This window comes from Chiroxiphia lanceolata, chromosome 8, assembly GCF_009829145.1.
Source record: "Chiroxiphia lanceolata isolate bChiLan1 chromosome 8, bChiLan1.pri, whole genome shotgun sequence".
In the NCBI taxonomy this organism is placed as follows: domain Eukaryota; kingdom Metazoa; phylum Chordata; class Aves; order Passeriformes; family Pipridae; genus Chiroxiphia; species Chiroxiphia lanceolata.
In genome coordinates, this window is record NC_045644.1 from 6167259 (window position 1) to 6183991 (window position 16733).

Sequence of the window (16733 nt, forward strand, 5' to 3'; positions counted from 1 at the left end):
CTTTATGACCATCTTTTTAACAGAGAAAAGAGTATTTTAGATTATTTTTTTCTCTTTCTGCATCAGAAGGAGTATTAGGCACCCTTCTTATCCTGTTCCATCTCTCCAGACCACATTTCCCATCACCAGGGGTAATCCTGCTTCTAGCTACAGATATATGGACCATGAGCTCCAGGAGTGAGAATCTCATTTCACTTGACAATATCTCAGATTCTTTTCCACAGAATATCTTGGCAAACACAAAGGATAATGGGAACATGTCGTCCTGAGCAGCAGAGGGTGGTGATCAATGGCTCTGAGTCCTGATGGACAGGAGTGACCAGTGGTGCCCCTCAGGGTCCGTGCTGGGATCAGTGTTATTTGACACCTTCATTAAGGACACAAATGAAGGGGTCAAGGGCACCATCAGTGACACATCTGAAGGACAGGGCCATCCAGAGGGACCTGGACAAGCTCGAGCAGTGGGATCATGGGAATCTCATGAGGTTTAACAAGGCCAAGTGCTGGTGCCTCACATGGGTCAGGGCAACCCCTGGGATCAATCCAGTCTGGGGATGAACAGATGGAGCAGTGCTGGGAGAAGGACTTGGGTGTGCTGGTGCATGTCCTGGGCTGATCCCACAGCGTGGGCAGCAGGGGAGGGGGGATTCTGCCCCTCTGCCACCTCCTGCAGAGCTGCCTCCAGCTCTGGGGGCACAGCACAAGAAGGACATGGAGCTGTTGGAACGAGTCCAGAGGAGGCCATGGAGATGCTCCAAGGACTGGAGCAGCTCTGCTCTGGAGCCAGGCTGGGAGAGCTGGGGGTGTTCACCTGGAGAAGGGAAGGCTCCAAGGAAACCCGAGAGCCCCTTGTCAAGATCACTGAAAAACAACAAGTCCTAAACCTTAACAAGGCAATTCCACTGACCAGGAATTTGTCTTTCCAACACCAGGATACCACTTAGAGCTTGTTGGGATACTCCATTTCACAGATTAAATCTCATTTCTTGTTGATAAGGCTTGAAAGTCTACAGGGATTAAAGACTAGCCTTTCTTAAGGAAATCTTACATTTTCCATACTTCAAGTATTTCATATATATTTACACATATTTATTTTTCTGATATGCTATTATTTTTCTGATATTATTTATATTGTTTTAACAGAAATATTTCCTTTTACTTTGGAACGCTAGATTGCACATTCCTGGAACAGGAGCGCTGCAGGCCAGGTCGGACGGGGCTTTGGAACCACCTGGCCCATGAAAGCTACCCCTGCCTATGGAAAAGGGGTGGGAACGGAATGGGAGGTGCCACGTGACGGGGGCCAAACCCACGCGATCCGGGCGGAACCACCTGATCCAGGCGGATCCACGTGCCCCGCGGTGTCCCCACGTGCCCGGTGTCCCCTCCCTCCGTCCCTCCCTCTGTCCCTGCCGGGCCATGGCGGGGGCGGTGGTGGCCGCGGGATCCGCCGAGCAGCTCCAGGAGCTGCTGCAGCTCCGCGACAGGTGAGGGGGCACCGAGGGGTGGCACGGGGGTCCCGCCTGCCCCATCCCGAAGGCCCCGTCCTGGGGGCCCCTCCCGCGGTTCCCTCCGGGAGTCCCGTGTTGGGGGTCTCCCGTCCCGGGGGTTCCATCCCTGGGGGTTCCTTCCGGGGGGTCCCGTCCCGCCGTCCCCCAGGGCACAGCTCGGGGCTCAGCGCAACCCGCGCGGGGAAAGGAAAAGAAAAAAAAACAAACCCCAGCCAAGCCCATAAATTGAACAAAGGCTGCGGGTTGGGGGTCTTGGCGCGATGTTCTTAAGCCCCGATTCTTGCCTGGGGTTGCTGCAGGAGGGCGCAGCTGGAGGTGTCACCCTGCGGCAGCTCCTGCGGGGAGACGGAGGCCAAATGGGCAAATCGGCAGAAAAATGATACAAAATAGAGCCACCCTGCGATTTAAGGTTGTTCTTCTGCAGAATCCCAAGGTGTCAGCAAAACCAGCAGTCACTGCACGGTGTTTTCAGTGGAAACAGCAGCACTGGGTTGTTTATGGAGAAAGAAAGTGGCATTAAATTATTCATCTCGTGCCACGGGGCTGGTTCCTTGTTAATCTGTTTCTGTGCTCTTAAAATGAGTTATTCTCCTTTCATGGAGTCATGGAATGTTTTGAGTTGGAATGGACATAAAATCTCATCCCATTCCACCCCCTGCCATGGGCAGGGACAGCTTCCACTAGACCAGGTTACTCCAAGCCCTGTCCAACCTGGCCTTGGACACTTCCAGGGATCTTCTTGCGGCATTCCGTGCTTATGTTTTACTTTGGGAGGCAAGAGTTGCAATAACCACCACTGTGATTACAGATGAATGGGTGCTTTAGTGATTAAATGAATGATGAAACCACCAGCATCACATTCCTAAGGCCAGCATAAGGAAACCTTGATAAATGTTGATTATGGGGAAAAAGAAACCAAAATTTTTCAAAACTTGCTGCATCACTTCCAGTTTCTTTTCTGGAATTGTCCTTCAGCTGAATTCTTGTGTGAGGACATTGCAGAGGGAACTGTCATGTGTCAAAATGGAGGGAATACTTTGTTTAGAACCGCTTATGTGCTTCATTTTGCCAAGTCTTTATTTTAATTCTTAATGTTTTCTATTACTCTTGCTATTTTTTAAGGTTAAATTTAAGTGCTCAGAGGGCAGGTCAGTTGTAAAATTGGAAACATTCTGTGAATTAATTAAAAAAAAACAAACCAACAAAAACCAACCCCAAAACTCTTGGTGTGAATTAAAGTAAAATATGTTAAATTTAAATTAATTTTAAAATTGAGTGTATTGTAAATGGATGTTGGGAAGGAAGGAGAGGCTCTGGTGGGATGAGTATTTAATTGTGATTATTTGTCCTGTGATCAGATGTGTCCTGCTATGGACACTAAATTAAACTGAGAACTTTGAAATACAGGGTAAGAATCTGTATTGCTGGTGGAGAATGGAAAAGTTAGTGGAAAGAAGGTGCATCAAGACAGTAATTAATTCTTTGCCCTGATGTGTGGCCATTAGGCTATTTCTGTGTCCTCTATTCTCTTTTCTTCCACTATTTTTTTAGCCAGTGGAAGCACCTTTTCCTATAAATTTGCAAGTTGCTGCTGCTTTTTCCATTTTAAATGTTCTCTCATTGTCACTGGGTGTACTCAGATGTATCAATGCCCAACCTGCCTAATTATTTTTCCCTCTTTACTCTGTGGCAAGAAGTGTTGGTTGGTGTGATGTGAAAAGCTGGTCCCCGTTGGCTCAAAAGTTTTAATTAAATGTGTCTGTGAGCTGAAAACTGTTGGAATATTGAGGAGACTCATGTCTGTGAGGGCTACCTGGGCTAGAACCTGCCTCTTCCCCTGCTCTGCAATTCAGGAGAGACAGTTTTGGGATCTCATGTACAAGAGTCTTGGAGAATTATACAGGGGAGAACCCTGGAGAAGATTGTCCTGGACTGTTCCTGAGCTCAGGTCTAAATTTGCAAGGTTGAAACTTGCACAGCAACAAAGCTGCCTTGTCATTCCGTAATTGTGACTTTAATTGGCTTTTGAAGCAGGACCACACTCTGAGGGCATGATGGGGAAAAAGAAAGGTTTTCATATTGGCTCTCTACCAGAATTTTCTAGAATTGCTTTGTAAAATCAAGTTTATGAACCTTAAAGTATTCAGGGTGTGTAGTTATAGCAGGTAACTATTCCAATAAGGATGTTGTCCTGCTGTTACAATTTATAACGAATGTCCATTATTTAGTAATAAAAGACACTAAATGGCTTCTGTGATATTGTTGACTTGATTTCTTTATCTTTCTAAATAAATTATTATTAGTAGTACATAGTATCTTTTATTCTTTATAAACCCATTTTCCGGTGGGTCTGACCTCAGCAAAACTAGAAAAGGGAATTGAAAATTCCAATATCTTGTTGTTGTTGTCATCCAAGTATGTTTAAGTTTGTGGGAATTAGCTCCTGGTACCCAGTGTGATGGGATTTCTGCTCACACCTGTGACTTCCCGGCTTTAAATGCTGTGTGGATTCAATACAAAACATTCCAGGAAACCTGACTGAGGCTGGAATAAGAAATTGAAGTGAATAAAAGCAGAAAAATAGCATTAGTGAGACATTTTTCTTTGTATTGAGGCTGGTTGGGGTCTGGAATGTTTCCTGAAAAAGCACTGAAGTTCTCTGGGCAAGTCCTTGAAAACGGTTGTGGTTTGACTTGCGGGATTTTCTTTTTTCCTCAGGAAGATGGTGTGGGTGGGTTGTTTTGTGGAGTCCCCATCCCTGGAGGTGTCCAAGGAACGATTGGACATGGCACTCAGTGCTCTGGTCTGGGGGACAAGGTGGGGATCAGGCACAGGGTGGACTCGGTGATCTTGGAGCTCTTTTCCAACCTCAGTGACTCTGTGATTCCGTTTATTTTTGCTTGAGTCTTTCCTTAACACTTAAATGCTGTTGATTTCCCCAGATCCCTGGTAGTTGTCCATTTCTGGGCACCATGGGCTCCTCAGTGTGCACAGATGAACGAGGTCATGGCAGCACTGGCCAAGGAGCACACACAGGTCACCTTTGTGCAGGTGAGTCAGGAGAGGAACCTCTTTTAAACACAGAAGAGTCATTATTATAAACTAAAGTATTATCAAATATGGGTGAGGTTGTTTTTGAAGCGGCTTCACATTTGAAGATATGACTTGAACACATTTTCACCTTCTTAAATCTGTTGTCCCCAAGGCGCTGCCCCCACTGGGGGCATGATGGGCTTGGTCATGTCAGACATGGAATCCTGGAAGGGTTTGGGTTGAAAAGACCTTAAAAACCATACACTTCTAACCCCCTGCCATGAGCAGGGACACCTTCCATTAGACCGGGTTGCTCACCCAACCTTGGTGATGTTGTTGGTCAGTCAAAGGGATCTCAGAATTCACAGAGGTTTTCTGTGGTACTAAAGATGAACCTTTAGGAAGGTGAATTCAGTCTGTGCAACACTGTCATTGTCAAATGACAGTTGTGTAGTTCTGGATGACATAAACACAGCTGAGATATTCTGTTTTTGTGAGAATCTCTTCATATCCCAGTAAGAAATCCAAGGGGAAGGAGAAATGAATGCACTTTGTCTACATGCTGTTGGTTTTAACCCAAATTTCTCTCATTAGTGAGACACCTCTGTGGTGCTGAGGGCAGGGAGTACTGGGGCAGCCAGCTGTGTGTGAGTGCTGGAATTTGATTTCTTCCACTAAGCCTTCGGGTTCTGTGTGTGAGAGTTTCTTAATGATGCCTCTCAGTTGGTGATGGTAAAACAGGTCAGAACTATTTTAATGGTATTTTATGACTTGGAGCTTCAAAAGACCGGTTTTCAACATTTTGCAAATTCAAGATGCTTAAATTTATCTGGAGTTTAGTAGCTTTTAGTCAGGCCAACAGAGTTTGAAAAGTCTCAATTGCCTTTTTATTATTCATATGTTATTTATTTATGATCTTTATTATTCTGCTGCAATTTATTTTCTATTAACAAGGTTCCAAAGTGATCCAGTGTTGTAAAACTAAAATAATGGCACATCTTTCCCCCTACTTCCATCCTCCAAATATTACTTGATTAGAGGAAATAAGCTACTGAAATTCTTGGGTGAATTTTCTTGATACATGTTTTGGTGGGAGAAACTCCTCATAAGAAATGTGTTTGATATGGAAAGTTTTGTGGCATTTTGTATTCCAAAATAGCCAAACCTGCTTTTTTTTGGTCAAAAACCTGTTAACTCCTCAGATATTTGGTTGAAATGAAAGTATGTATAGATCCCAAAACTCTTAGAAGCAACATTTTGGGAAGTTGTACCAGTAAGAGCAAGTTGCTGAAATATGAAATTAAATCTGTTCTGAGTGGAATTATCTCTAAATAAATATAAATATATATAAAAGTAAATATAAGAAATATAAAGAAGTATCCAAGCAGGAAGTTTTACTGGGAAAGAAAATTAATTTTAAATGTAGAAGTCATCGTATGCCACTGGAAAGAGAATAGGTAATTGGAATTATCTATTCTCTTTTAATTTAGTTTCAATTGAATATAAGTTTTCAGTTTCTAGCTTTAGTTTCTCAATTGGAGCATTGATTTACACAAGAGGATGTGAGGCTTGGGCTTTCGGTTTTGATTTTACTGGTTTGCTTCTGTCATTAGTGGCCTCATTAAGAGCCTGTAGAGCTGGAGCAGCTCAAAATTTGAGTTAAGGCATATTTTCATAGCAAATTACTCCATTACATAATTTCAAGTTGTGCACTGAATGCTGGATAAAACTGGAAGCAATAAGCTCAAGTTTGCCACTCAGCAGCCGTGCAGGAGTTAAAAATAAAGTTTAGTGGGGAAGAACCCCTCCTTTTTCCTGGCTAATTTGCAGGAGGCTGCAAATGTCAGTGGTGATGTAGAGCCCCGGAATGAGTCAATAGAGCCAAGAGCCGGGATTGCTGTGGGCACAACTCCCGCCCCGTGAGGTGACATGGCTGGGTCAGTGATTTATGGATTTCAATATAGTGGGAGCTGCACAGGATTGAAAATTTACAGGGTCACGAGTGCACCAAAAAATTTTATTCGCAGCCTCCGGGCGCCTCTTGGAATGTGCAACAAAATAAAAACCTCTGAACCTGTTTTGACACCGCCGAGGTTCAGGGGGAGACACCCAGCACAGAGAGTCTCATTTAAATGCAAATGTCTCCCCAACTTCAGCATCAGACCCTGTTTAAATGTAGAAAATGCCCAGAAGAACATTCCAGACAGCATTGACACCCACAGTGAAACTTGAAAGAAGATTACGAAAATAATCTGGTGTTTTTTGCTCTGGTTTTAGTTGGAAGCTGAAGCTGTGCCCGAAGTATCTGAAAAATATGAAATTAGTTCTGTTCCAACGTTTTTGTTCTTTAAGGTAAGAGAAAATGGGTTTAAGAGAAGACTTGTTTAAGGGAAAAAGGATTTAAGAGAAACTGGATTCCATGTGGACCCTTAATATGTATACTTTCGTAATATTGCTCCCAGAACATTAAGAACTTTCTCAGTGAGGGAACACTTCTGTATCTGATTGAAGTCTATCTAGTGGAACCTAAAAAAGTAGATAGAAATGATTTTTGCACTCTAAATGTAATATTTCAGAGCTTCCTTCACTGGCTTGGGATTCATGCATTTTTATTTATTTATTAATTATTATTTTTTTATTTTGTGGGTTTTGTTGTTGTTGTTTGTTTTTTTTATAGTTGTTGTAACTTGTATTGGGTCAAAAAATTCACAGTCATATTTCCATGTTGTCTTGTAGTTCTACAACATGGCAAAAAGCCAAGTAAATAAAGTAATAATAGAAATAACAAATATGTGTGGGTTGCATTTGCCTGTGATAATAAAACTCATAATATTTTCTTTACCAGTATATTTCTAATAGCAAATTTGCTGCCATTAAGACCAGCCAGACAACAAAAGGGTACGAGCCTGGGAACTCCAGACCCTAAACCCCCCCCTGCATGTGAAAATCTATACTTTATATAATGGGTTTACTCTGCTTTTGTTACAGTACAAATTCTGAATTGAGTCCTTTAACCCGAGCCTGTGCTTTGGTTCCTTCAGAATTCCCAGAAAGTGGACAGGCTGGATGGTGCCCATGCCCCCGAGCTGACCAAGAAGGTGCAGCGCCACATATCCGGCACGTCCCTGTCTCCCTCCTCCAGCGACAGCGCCAAGGAGGATCTCAATGCACGTCTGAAGAAGCTCATCAATGCTGCCCCTTGCATGCTCTTCATGAAGGGCTCTCCCAAAGAACCTCGCTGTGGTGAGGAATTCCTGAAGTTTGTGTCCAGCTTGGCAGCATTTGTCGGATTTGTGGAGTTTGGGGAGATACGTCCCAACAGTGCCTTGGTCACCTGTCAATGGAAGGATTTTCATGCTGCTCAGATGCAGATGGAGAATTGTTATTCCCTTACTTAAATTGTGGAAATGGAGTCACAGATTAGGAGCTTCCTAAAGAATATGGGATGTGCAGTGTTATCCTTGAACTGGGACAGTTTTCCTGTGTTTATTCATGGCATGGACGGGGCTTGGAGCAACCTGGGCTAGTGGAAGGTGTCCCTGCCCATGGCAGGGGGTGGCATTGGATGAGCTTTAAGGTCCCTTCCCGCCCAAACCACTCCATGATTCTATGTTTCTCCCTCAGTGGAAGTGGTTTTTCTTAAACCTCATTCTCTTAACTCTTGCTCATGGTTTAGTGCTCAGTTTCTGACTAACTTAAAGTGTTGATCTACATGAAAAGCTCAGGAACAAATGTCAAAAGACAAAACTTTTAATTACTAGGAAGCCTTTGCTCTTATAGGGTTGTTGGAATTGAGTAGCTGAGTCCCTAGAGTGAATATAGGAGTATTTTCCTTAATTTCAGGTGGCTTTGATTCAGGAGCAATGCTTGGCAAATAAAGGAGCTGAGAGGAGAGGCCACAGTGGTTGAACTGCTGAATAGGCCTATTGGGGTTGACCCTGGGGTTGAATCAGGTGCTTTGGACTGATAATAGTCTATATCTTCCTGTGAAGAGCTGATGAAGTTCCATCTTTTTCTGTGTAGATAATTCTACATTTGTATCATGCAACAATGCGGTTGTAGCTGTGTAGAAGTTCCATATAACGGGAAATTATAGATAATTTTCTAGGAATGGAAAGTTTGGCTTGTTCTGTAGTAGGCTCTGATAAGCTTCTGGGATTTCTGAGAACTTCTGGGGTCTCTAAAATTTAGGGTTGTTCAGATATTTCTTCAAGCTCTCAGTTCGCAGGAAAAGTGCACAGGAGGTGCTTACCTAAATAGAAGTATATATTAAAATTGGAAGCATTAAGATGGACTGAACACATGAAATTATTTGAACTGCCAGCTCTTAATTTACAGGTAAATATTGTGCTGCCTTAGGCTGATGTTGTGGTTTCTGGCAGTAGTTGGGAAGTGTTAGTTGGGTCCATTAAATTTCTTAAAAAAGACAAAATCTATTTCAAGGGGCAGGTAATTAAACATTTTGTCAACATTTTCATCTTTTTCAAGGTGAAGATAATTTAAAATTTTGTCAATGGTGATCTGGATCTGTTTTATCAGTAGTAGAAGTAATAAAAATAGAATTAAATACAGGAGTCAGGCTTGTTTAAAGGTGAAGATATTTTTAATTTGTATCTATTTTGATAAAAATAAGACTTACTGGACTCTTTGGTTCAGTTGGCAAGTGAAGGGGACCTTATCCAGCAGGAATTTTGGGATTTTATTGTAGTTTTTGGTATTTTTTTCCTTGGAAAAACCAGCTGAGCAGAGATTGGAGTATGGTTTGTTCCCTCAGATGTGTGTTTACTGAAACTTATATGTGGTTGCTACAGATGTTGTATTATTTCAGTGGATTTATTTTGTAGTCTTGGTATGTATTTGCTAGTATTGGTATTTATTTGACAGTATTGGTATTTATTTGGTGATACTGGTATTTATTTGGTGGTATTGGCAATTATTTGGCAGTATTTATTTATTTGCTGCATCGATAATTTGTTCAGGGTGTTTTTGTTGCTGTGGAATCTGTGATCACACAGATAACACTTAAACCATTTTGTCAGCAGTTTAATTATTCCTTGTCAGGCACTTCTTCAGAAATTCAACCTAAATTCCCTTTTGTTATGGAAGTGAAGCTGTTTGGGCACTTTATCCCTAAACACAACACTTTCAAATGAGCCCCAACCAGTCAGTCTTTCTGGTTTGCATGGAATTGCCTACAGCTAAAATAAAGCTGGGGTTTTTTCCCCCTCCCCAGTTCCTTACAGTAGAAATGAGTTAATATATTGGAATAACCGGCAGCAATCAGCCTTTAGCTGTTTATTAATGAACTCCCAGATGTAGGAGAAATTCCAGGATCTGTTTGACTTCAGGCTGTACATGAACTCAACACTTCAGTCGTGCAAAGAAAAGCAACTTGGATGCCACCAGTATAAAACCTGCTGCTTCATATCTCAAAAAATTACACATGAAAACTGCAATAAACCCCCATATTTCAAAGCTAAGAGCTGAAATCAAAGGTTATTCTGTTCTGCCACTTCCATCCTTTTCCCCATTTAAACCTTGGGTTTTTATTCTTTTATTAAAGCCTTTAAGCATTGTCTTTCCCCCTTTTTTTTATTTAATATTTGTATAGAGGTTTTCATTTGTCTGCACAGCATTTGTTGGAATTCTTTGAGGGAATTGGTAGGATTGCAAGGGTGTTTGAATGCAAACCAGAATGAGTTGGCAAAGATATAAAACCTTATTATCACATTGATTTATGGGCAAATTCTCCCGGATCCTTTTTGCAAACGATGGGATTGTGTTGTCTGGGAGGTGTAAAAAGATGACTGTAAATTCCATAATAATAAAATTTTCATACCTACAACTTTTTACAAATAATGTGATGATTTTCTTGGGAAAAAGATGCTTAGTTACAAAAGGGAGAAACTTTTCTTCTCCAATTGACCACTGCTAAACGTATAAAATCTGGTTGTAAAATCATAATATTCGGTGCTTAATATCCTGCTGTGGGCAGGACATAAGAAAATCTGTCATTAAGGGAAACAAAACATCATATGAAAATGTCACAAGGGGAGTAAAATAATATTAAGTACTCAGGAGAACATAAAAAATTTAAAGAGGAATTTGTCTTTTACCACAAAATAGGAAAAGATGCTCCTAAAGCAAAACGGTAGAAAACATAAAAGTCAGGTTTTAAGTTAAACTAGTGATAAGTAATAAATCAACTAACAGTAATAAATGGGTTTTTTTTCCCATTTATAATATTTGAGGATATTGATAGAGCAAAGAAGAACAACTGGAGCTGTTTTGAACTTGCTATCTAGAAATATCATGGGTTTTAACTGAATAAGGTTTAACACAGGCATGGGAATGCTTTGTTTGAAATCCTATTTAATTCCTGTTTCTGTCTCTGCAGGTTTCAGCAAGCAAATGGTGGAGATCCTGAACAAACATGGTGTTTCCTTCAGCAGCTTTGACATATTTTCTGACGAAGAAGTTCGTCAGGGACTCAAAACTTACTCGAATTGGCCAACTTACCCTCAGCTCTACGTGAATGGAGAGCTCATAGGGGGGCTGGATATTATCAAGGTAAGAAACTGGGGGTTTCTGAGTATTTTTGGTTGTCAGAGCATGTTTTTCATGCTTTTTACACGTCCTTTTCCTTCCCAATTTCCCTAGGAACTTGAGGCATCTGGAGAACTGGACACAATCTGTCCCAAGGCCCAGAAGCTGGAGGACAGGTGGGAGGAATTTTGTCATTATTTGCAGGGTATCTATTTTTGAGGTTTCCTTTAAGTTTGTTTGCATAGGGAAAAGCCTCATATAAATTCCTACTCTTTGATTTTATCAAAACTGCATCAAGAACTTACTTACAGAACTCTTCAGTTGTTTCAAATATTCTGTTTTTTATCCAGCAGTCACTTAATATGAAGTTGTAGTGACCCAATAGTCTTTAGTTATATATGTGTTTAATTTTTACTTGTAGCAGGAATACAGAGATTCCTTCTTGTGTCTCTTTTGAGAATTTATTCTTTAGAGATAACTGGAAAAATCGTCTTTTAAACATGAGTAGCTTTTATCAGCTTTATTTGTCATAGACCTCTGATGTCACTGGAGAGAATCCCTGCTCTTGTCTCCTCATTTTCCTTGTTTACTCGTGTCCTTCAGTTCCCGTTTTCTTTCACCTTGGCAACACAAATCTGTGCTGCAGCAGTGGGAATTCTATTGATTCCTGACTTGGATGGAGTATCTGGATGCCAATTTGTCTTCCTTTAACCTCCCCATATGAAGATCCGCTCCCAGAATTCCAGGCTCTGGATATCTGACATCTGGATATCAGTCACTCTGCTGCCCAAGTTGCTCTTAGATGTGGCTTTTTTCCCCTAATTTTTATGGGAATAGTGCCATTAAGACATGCAAAGGGGATGTTTTTCCAAGAAGGTGAACTGTACCCAGAAGGCAAATGTGTCAGCACAGATTCCAGGTTTTACTGTGCTCTGGATGTGACTCCTCCAGGTTCTTTTGCCTTCTCACTGCAGTGAAGAAATAATTTAATACATTCCATTTCAATGTGGTGATAATTAACATTCCCACAGCTGTGGATTTATTAATTCCTTTCAAATTTATTCTTTTTTTTTTTTTGTTACTCCACTTGTAAAGTGTTTCACTGAGGCCACAAAACCCAATCACTGCCTTTTGCAATTTGGATTTTAGAGATAGAGATGAGATTGTCTCAGGATGGCCTTTACAAACTTACTTTAGGAAGTCTTTTAGCCCCTTTCTGTGCATTATAAGGAGTTTCTCATGAAATTAGACATTTTTTGCATGATAGTTCTTGACCTAACTTGTGTAAGCAGCAACTTGGTTGAATTTATTCATAATTTTTTGCCTTGCTTAATCTTTTGGGGGAAATCAGGCAATGGGGAATGTCTTCTACTTCCCTAAAGTGTTTTAGTAATTAAAGCTGTTAAATGTCTCCCTGAGGAGCAGCAGGAGCACCTGTGGAACGGGAGTGTGAAGTTTTTATCAAGTTTTTTTAGCAGCCTGGAGTGGGATAGGCTGGAAGGCCCCTCCCAACCCAAACCAGTCTGGAATTCTCAATTTTATTTTGGTTTTGCATGTTGTTTTCCTCTCACAACAAACTTTGGGATAATAACCAAGCTATTTTATGTCTTTTTCCTGCTTTCCTTAGGCTTAAATCCTTGGTAAACAAAGCTCCTGTGATGCTCTTTATGAAGGGAAACAAACAGGTGAGATAAAATCTTTCAGAATATATTATATTTTTTTTTAAACAGTGACAATTACCTCATTTTTTGTTAATTCAGGTTAGTAGTGCTGGAAACTTAGTTTTTTGTCCTTTTATTTGGTACTTTTTCAAGCCATAGAACAGTCCCTGGTTTTTATTATTGCTGAATATAAACTCAGTGTCTAAAAAAATACTGGGTTTTTTTGTCCATATACTGCCAATGTGAGGAGTTTACAGTAGATATTAATTATTAATTAATTTTAATTGGGAATTGCTGTACTCAGCAGCTGTGTATTAGTTGTAGTTTATTGGAATGGCAAGTAAAGGGTATTGATGTCTCAAAGTAAAGCACATTTATTCTATAAATCCACATAAGGCAGGATATAAAGGATGAAAAAGAGATTAACTGGAGGGGCTTATCCAGCAATAAATTGGGAATAGCTGAGGATTTGGAATTTTGTGGATTAAACACAACAGATCTATATTTTAATGCATGTTTTATATTTTAGATGGCAAAATGTGGCTTCAGCAAGCAAATTATAGAAATTATGAATAACACTGGGTAAGTAACTGTTTTTTACTGAACTTGGGAAGTAGTTTTGGTTTAAAACCTGCATATTATAAATCAAGAGGTTAGAAAATACTGGTGGAATCGTTCCCCAGATGTAAGTTTCTATTTTTAAATAGTATTTTAAAGCAGTTGAATTCATTATTGGGTGTTAGGATGGGCTTGTGGAGATAATAAATAACTATATATCAATATACAACTCAAAAATAAACAGCAGTTACTAAAATCATTGTCCTTTTCCATTTGCAGGATTCCACATCCTTGAAAAATGCCAGTTCTTAGAAAATTAGGGATTGCACATCAAAATTCATACAAGAATCAACCAGAAATTAAATTTACACAGCAGTTTGGTTACTGTGTTTTACACAAGCACTTTCTGAAGGTGGTGAAAGAGCTGCAGCTGGTTGATTATTTAATAAAAACCTTCAAAGTTTGTGTGTCTTTTTTTATTTTAATTTTTTTTAAGCTGATAGTGAGCAGAATTAATTTGAACACATGCTGGCCTGTTAGAGCCTAAGATACGTGGCTTAATTTTTTAGTGTGTCATCTGTGCATTTTAAAGAGTTTCTTATAAAATTAGGCTTTTTTTACATTGCAGTTCTTGGCATAAGAGTTGGCGTTGAGATTTTTTCCTCCTAATACCTGTTAAATCTGAGTAATTTGGAAGCTGGCCTGTAAATATACCCATTTTTGAGAATTTTGAGAGGTGTTTTTGAGAACTGTGAGGGGTTTTTTTGAGAACTGGGAGGGGGTTTTGTTTGTTTGAGAATTTTTCCAAACTCCACAGTGAATAATGAATTTCTTTTCCTTTTTCTAGCTTTGACTACGAGACCTTTGACATCCTGGAAGACGAAGAGGTAACAAAGCTTCTCCATCACTGAGGATTTCCCTGGAGCTTTGGAGAAAACCCTAAATTTGCATTTTTAAAGGAGAAATTTACATTTCAGATTTATTGATTTTTTTTTTTTTTTTTAGGTGAGACAAGGATTGAAAACCTTTTCCAACTGGCCCACGTACCCCCAGCTCTACGTGAAAGGAGAACTGGTTGGAGGGTTGGACATTGTGAAGGTAGGAATGGGAGAATTTGGAGATTAAATAGACTTTTTATTCCAAATAATAGGATTTTTTTCCTGCCCATAACCTACAGAAATTGCTGTGGTGGCTTCAAATCTTGACCCCAAACGACCTGGATGCTTTTCCTGTGATTCCTCTGAGCTCACACCCAGGGAAAGGAGCTTTAAATCTCCAACATTCCCATTTAGCTGTGGGATGTATTTCCTTGACAACACTCAGTTACTGTAGAACCCATTTTTACAGGTTTCTCTTCCTTAGTTTTACTTCTGACATTGCTTTTTTTTCCTCAAACCAGGTGGGTGAGACTTATTTTTCCTTGCAAACAGTCTCATTCCTGGAAGAAAATCAAAGTTTATTGCAGTTGTTTGAACAGCCCCCAAAGCAACAAAAATAGATCTGCATCTCCTCCTCTGGTTGTTGATTTTTGTAACACAGCAGGCCCAGAGTTCTCAATCCAAAATACTCCTGAGCCCATTCCTGTCTGGATGGTTTATAGCCAATTCCATGGACATTGTAACTCCCGGGGAGGCACAATCAATAAATCTCATTTAATTCTAAAAAATACTGGTATGACTTAAATTTTATGGATTAATTTTATTTATTTAACAAGTGTGGGTATTGCTTAAATTATATAGATAATTCTATTTATTTAACAACTGTGGGGGCTTTTTCAGTGATCAGTAAGTAGAGTCTTGGGCATTGGGAGATACTGCAAAATTCTCTCCCTGGTATTTAAATATAATTTGTCTATTTGCATCTTTGGGCTGTATTAATTCACACTATGTGTGGATGAGTGTTGTAAGTGTTTTAAATTGCATTTTTTAATGCAGCATAATATGGAATAAAACTGAGACAGCTGTTCCTCTTGAGATGAGGGAAAAGAATATATATTCGATGTTATTTTAAAAGTGTTTCCTGGTGTTATGTAGCTTTTTAACAAGTTAACAGCCTTCTAATTTGAATTTCAATCATCAAGATAATATGGGCAAGTACCTCTTATTCAGAATCCTTAAAATATCTTATTGTCTTGTTGGTTTTGATGGGTAGGAAGAATATAATTTATCAGTGGATGGTAATTTTTCACTTTTGGGAGGCCTTTTAGATGTTGTAAAATTTTGTGGATGCCTGAAATATGTCTGGAGTTACATCTAGGAGGAGAATCTGGAATTACATCCAGGAGGAAATATCAGGTTGATAACAACCACTTCTTTTGAAGGTTTACCTTTCCACTGAATATTTTGTCTCTCTTACTAAATAGACACAAAATAGAATTTAAATACAACATTATAAACCTCAGTGTCTTGGCCAAGAGGGACCTCTAGTGAGTCATCAATGCATTCCCTTCCTAGTCAGGGAGTTATTTCCTGATCCATCATCATTCCCTGGTGAAATTCTGTTGGCATAATCACAAAATGTCCATAATTGCTGTATTTATTTCTTTACAGGAGCTGAAGGAAAGTGGTGAATTGCTGCCTGTGCTGAAGGGAGAAAATTAATGGGGAAGGACATCAGTGGGAAGAGAAATCCTTGGAACAATTACTCATTTAGGGATTCTATTGGAGCAATATACAACTTAGCCCTGTGGAATATCAGGAGTACAGAAAGATAGTAAATAAATACTCTCTGTATTTCACCACATTTAAAAATGTGTTTTAACTGGAGAGACAAAAATGTCAATTAAAATCTAATGCTCCAGAATTTTGGGTGTTGGGACTTTCTGTGTATTATTTGCATTTGGATGTTTAAGAATTGAGTAATGACCTCACTCTCCACCCCAGAACTGTGTAAGACTAAATTACAACTGTTTTTTTTGGGGCTCAGCTCTCATTAGGAGAATATTAATGGACAATGTTATGGAGCATCATAATTTCCTGTTCCTCTTAATTGTTTTCATGTCTAGTGAGCAAGAAAAATGCAATTGAAACCTTCATCCAGTGCAGCATTAGGAAGTTATTAACGAGTTCCTGCTCTATACACTGCATCTTCATTAAGCAGCCACAGTAATTGCTAATTTCAGGTGTTCAGCCTGTTCTAGCATGGTTTTTGGGCATGTTTAAATGAGCCAATAAACAGTGATTAGGCCACTGTTGGTGCATCCTCAGTGATCCTTCAGTGAGATGGAAAGATTTGGTTCCTGGCTCGTGACTTTGGGAATACAGGAATCCTTCACTGCTGGATTCAGAGGATTTTGGTTTTAATCCTTCTTTGAATACCTGAGTCTGCATCAGGATCGTGGCCAGAAACTCCTCTGGGGAGTTGCTCCTTGTCAGGAGGGGTCAGGAGAGACACTACTGAGTGTGCCCGGAAAAAGAGGCCTGAG

At 40.0% G+C, this 16733-nt stretch overlaps 1 protein-coding gene across 1 annotated transcript; it reads left to right on the forward strand.

The window, feature by feature from the left end:
• The first annotated feature begins 1339 nt into the window (after positions 1 to 1339).
• On the forward strand, positions 1340 to 16111 carry GLRX3 (glutaredoxin 3). Its single transcript, XM_032695345.1, has 11 exons — positions 1340 to 1487; positions 4454 to 4562; positions 6822 to 6896; positions 7586 to 7787; positions 10942 to 11114; positions 11205 to 11266; positions 12718 to 12775; positions 13281 to 13333; positions 14157 to 14196; positions 14315 to 14407; positions 15859 to 16111. The coding sequence occupies exons 1-11, from the start codon at positions 1420 to 1422 to the stop codon at positions 15907 to 15909; spliced, it is 984 nt and encodes a 327-aa protein (XP_032551236.1). The 5' UTR covers positions 1340 to 1419; the 3' UTR covers positions 15910 to 16111.
• The last annotated feature ends 622 nt before the right edge of the window (positions 16112 to 16733 follow it).

Excerpts from the sequence above, each read along its gene's own strand:
- GLRX3 (XM_032695345.1), top strand. The coding sequence starts at position 1,420 with ATGGCGGGGGCGGTGGTGGCCGCGGGATCCGCCGAGCAGCTCCAGGAG. Across the intron at positions 1,488-4,453 it reads CTGCTGCAGCTCCGCGACAG|ATCCCTGGTAGTTGTCCATT; the intron begins GTGAGGGGGCAC and ends TGATTTCCCCAG. Across the intron at positions 11,267-12,717 it reads GCCCAGAAGCTGGAGGACAG|GCTTAAATCCTTGGTAAACA; the intron begins GTGGGAGGAATT and ends TGCTTTCCTTAG.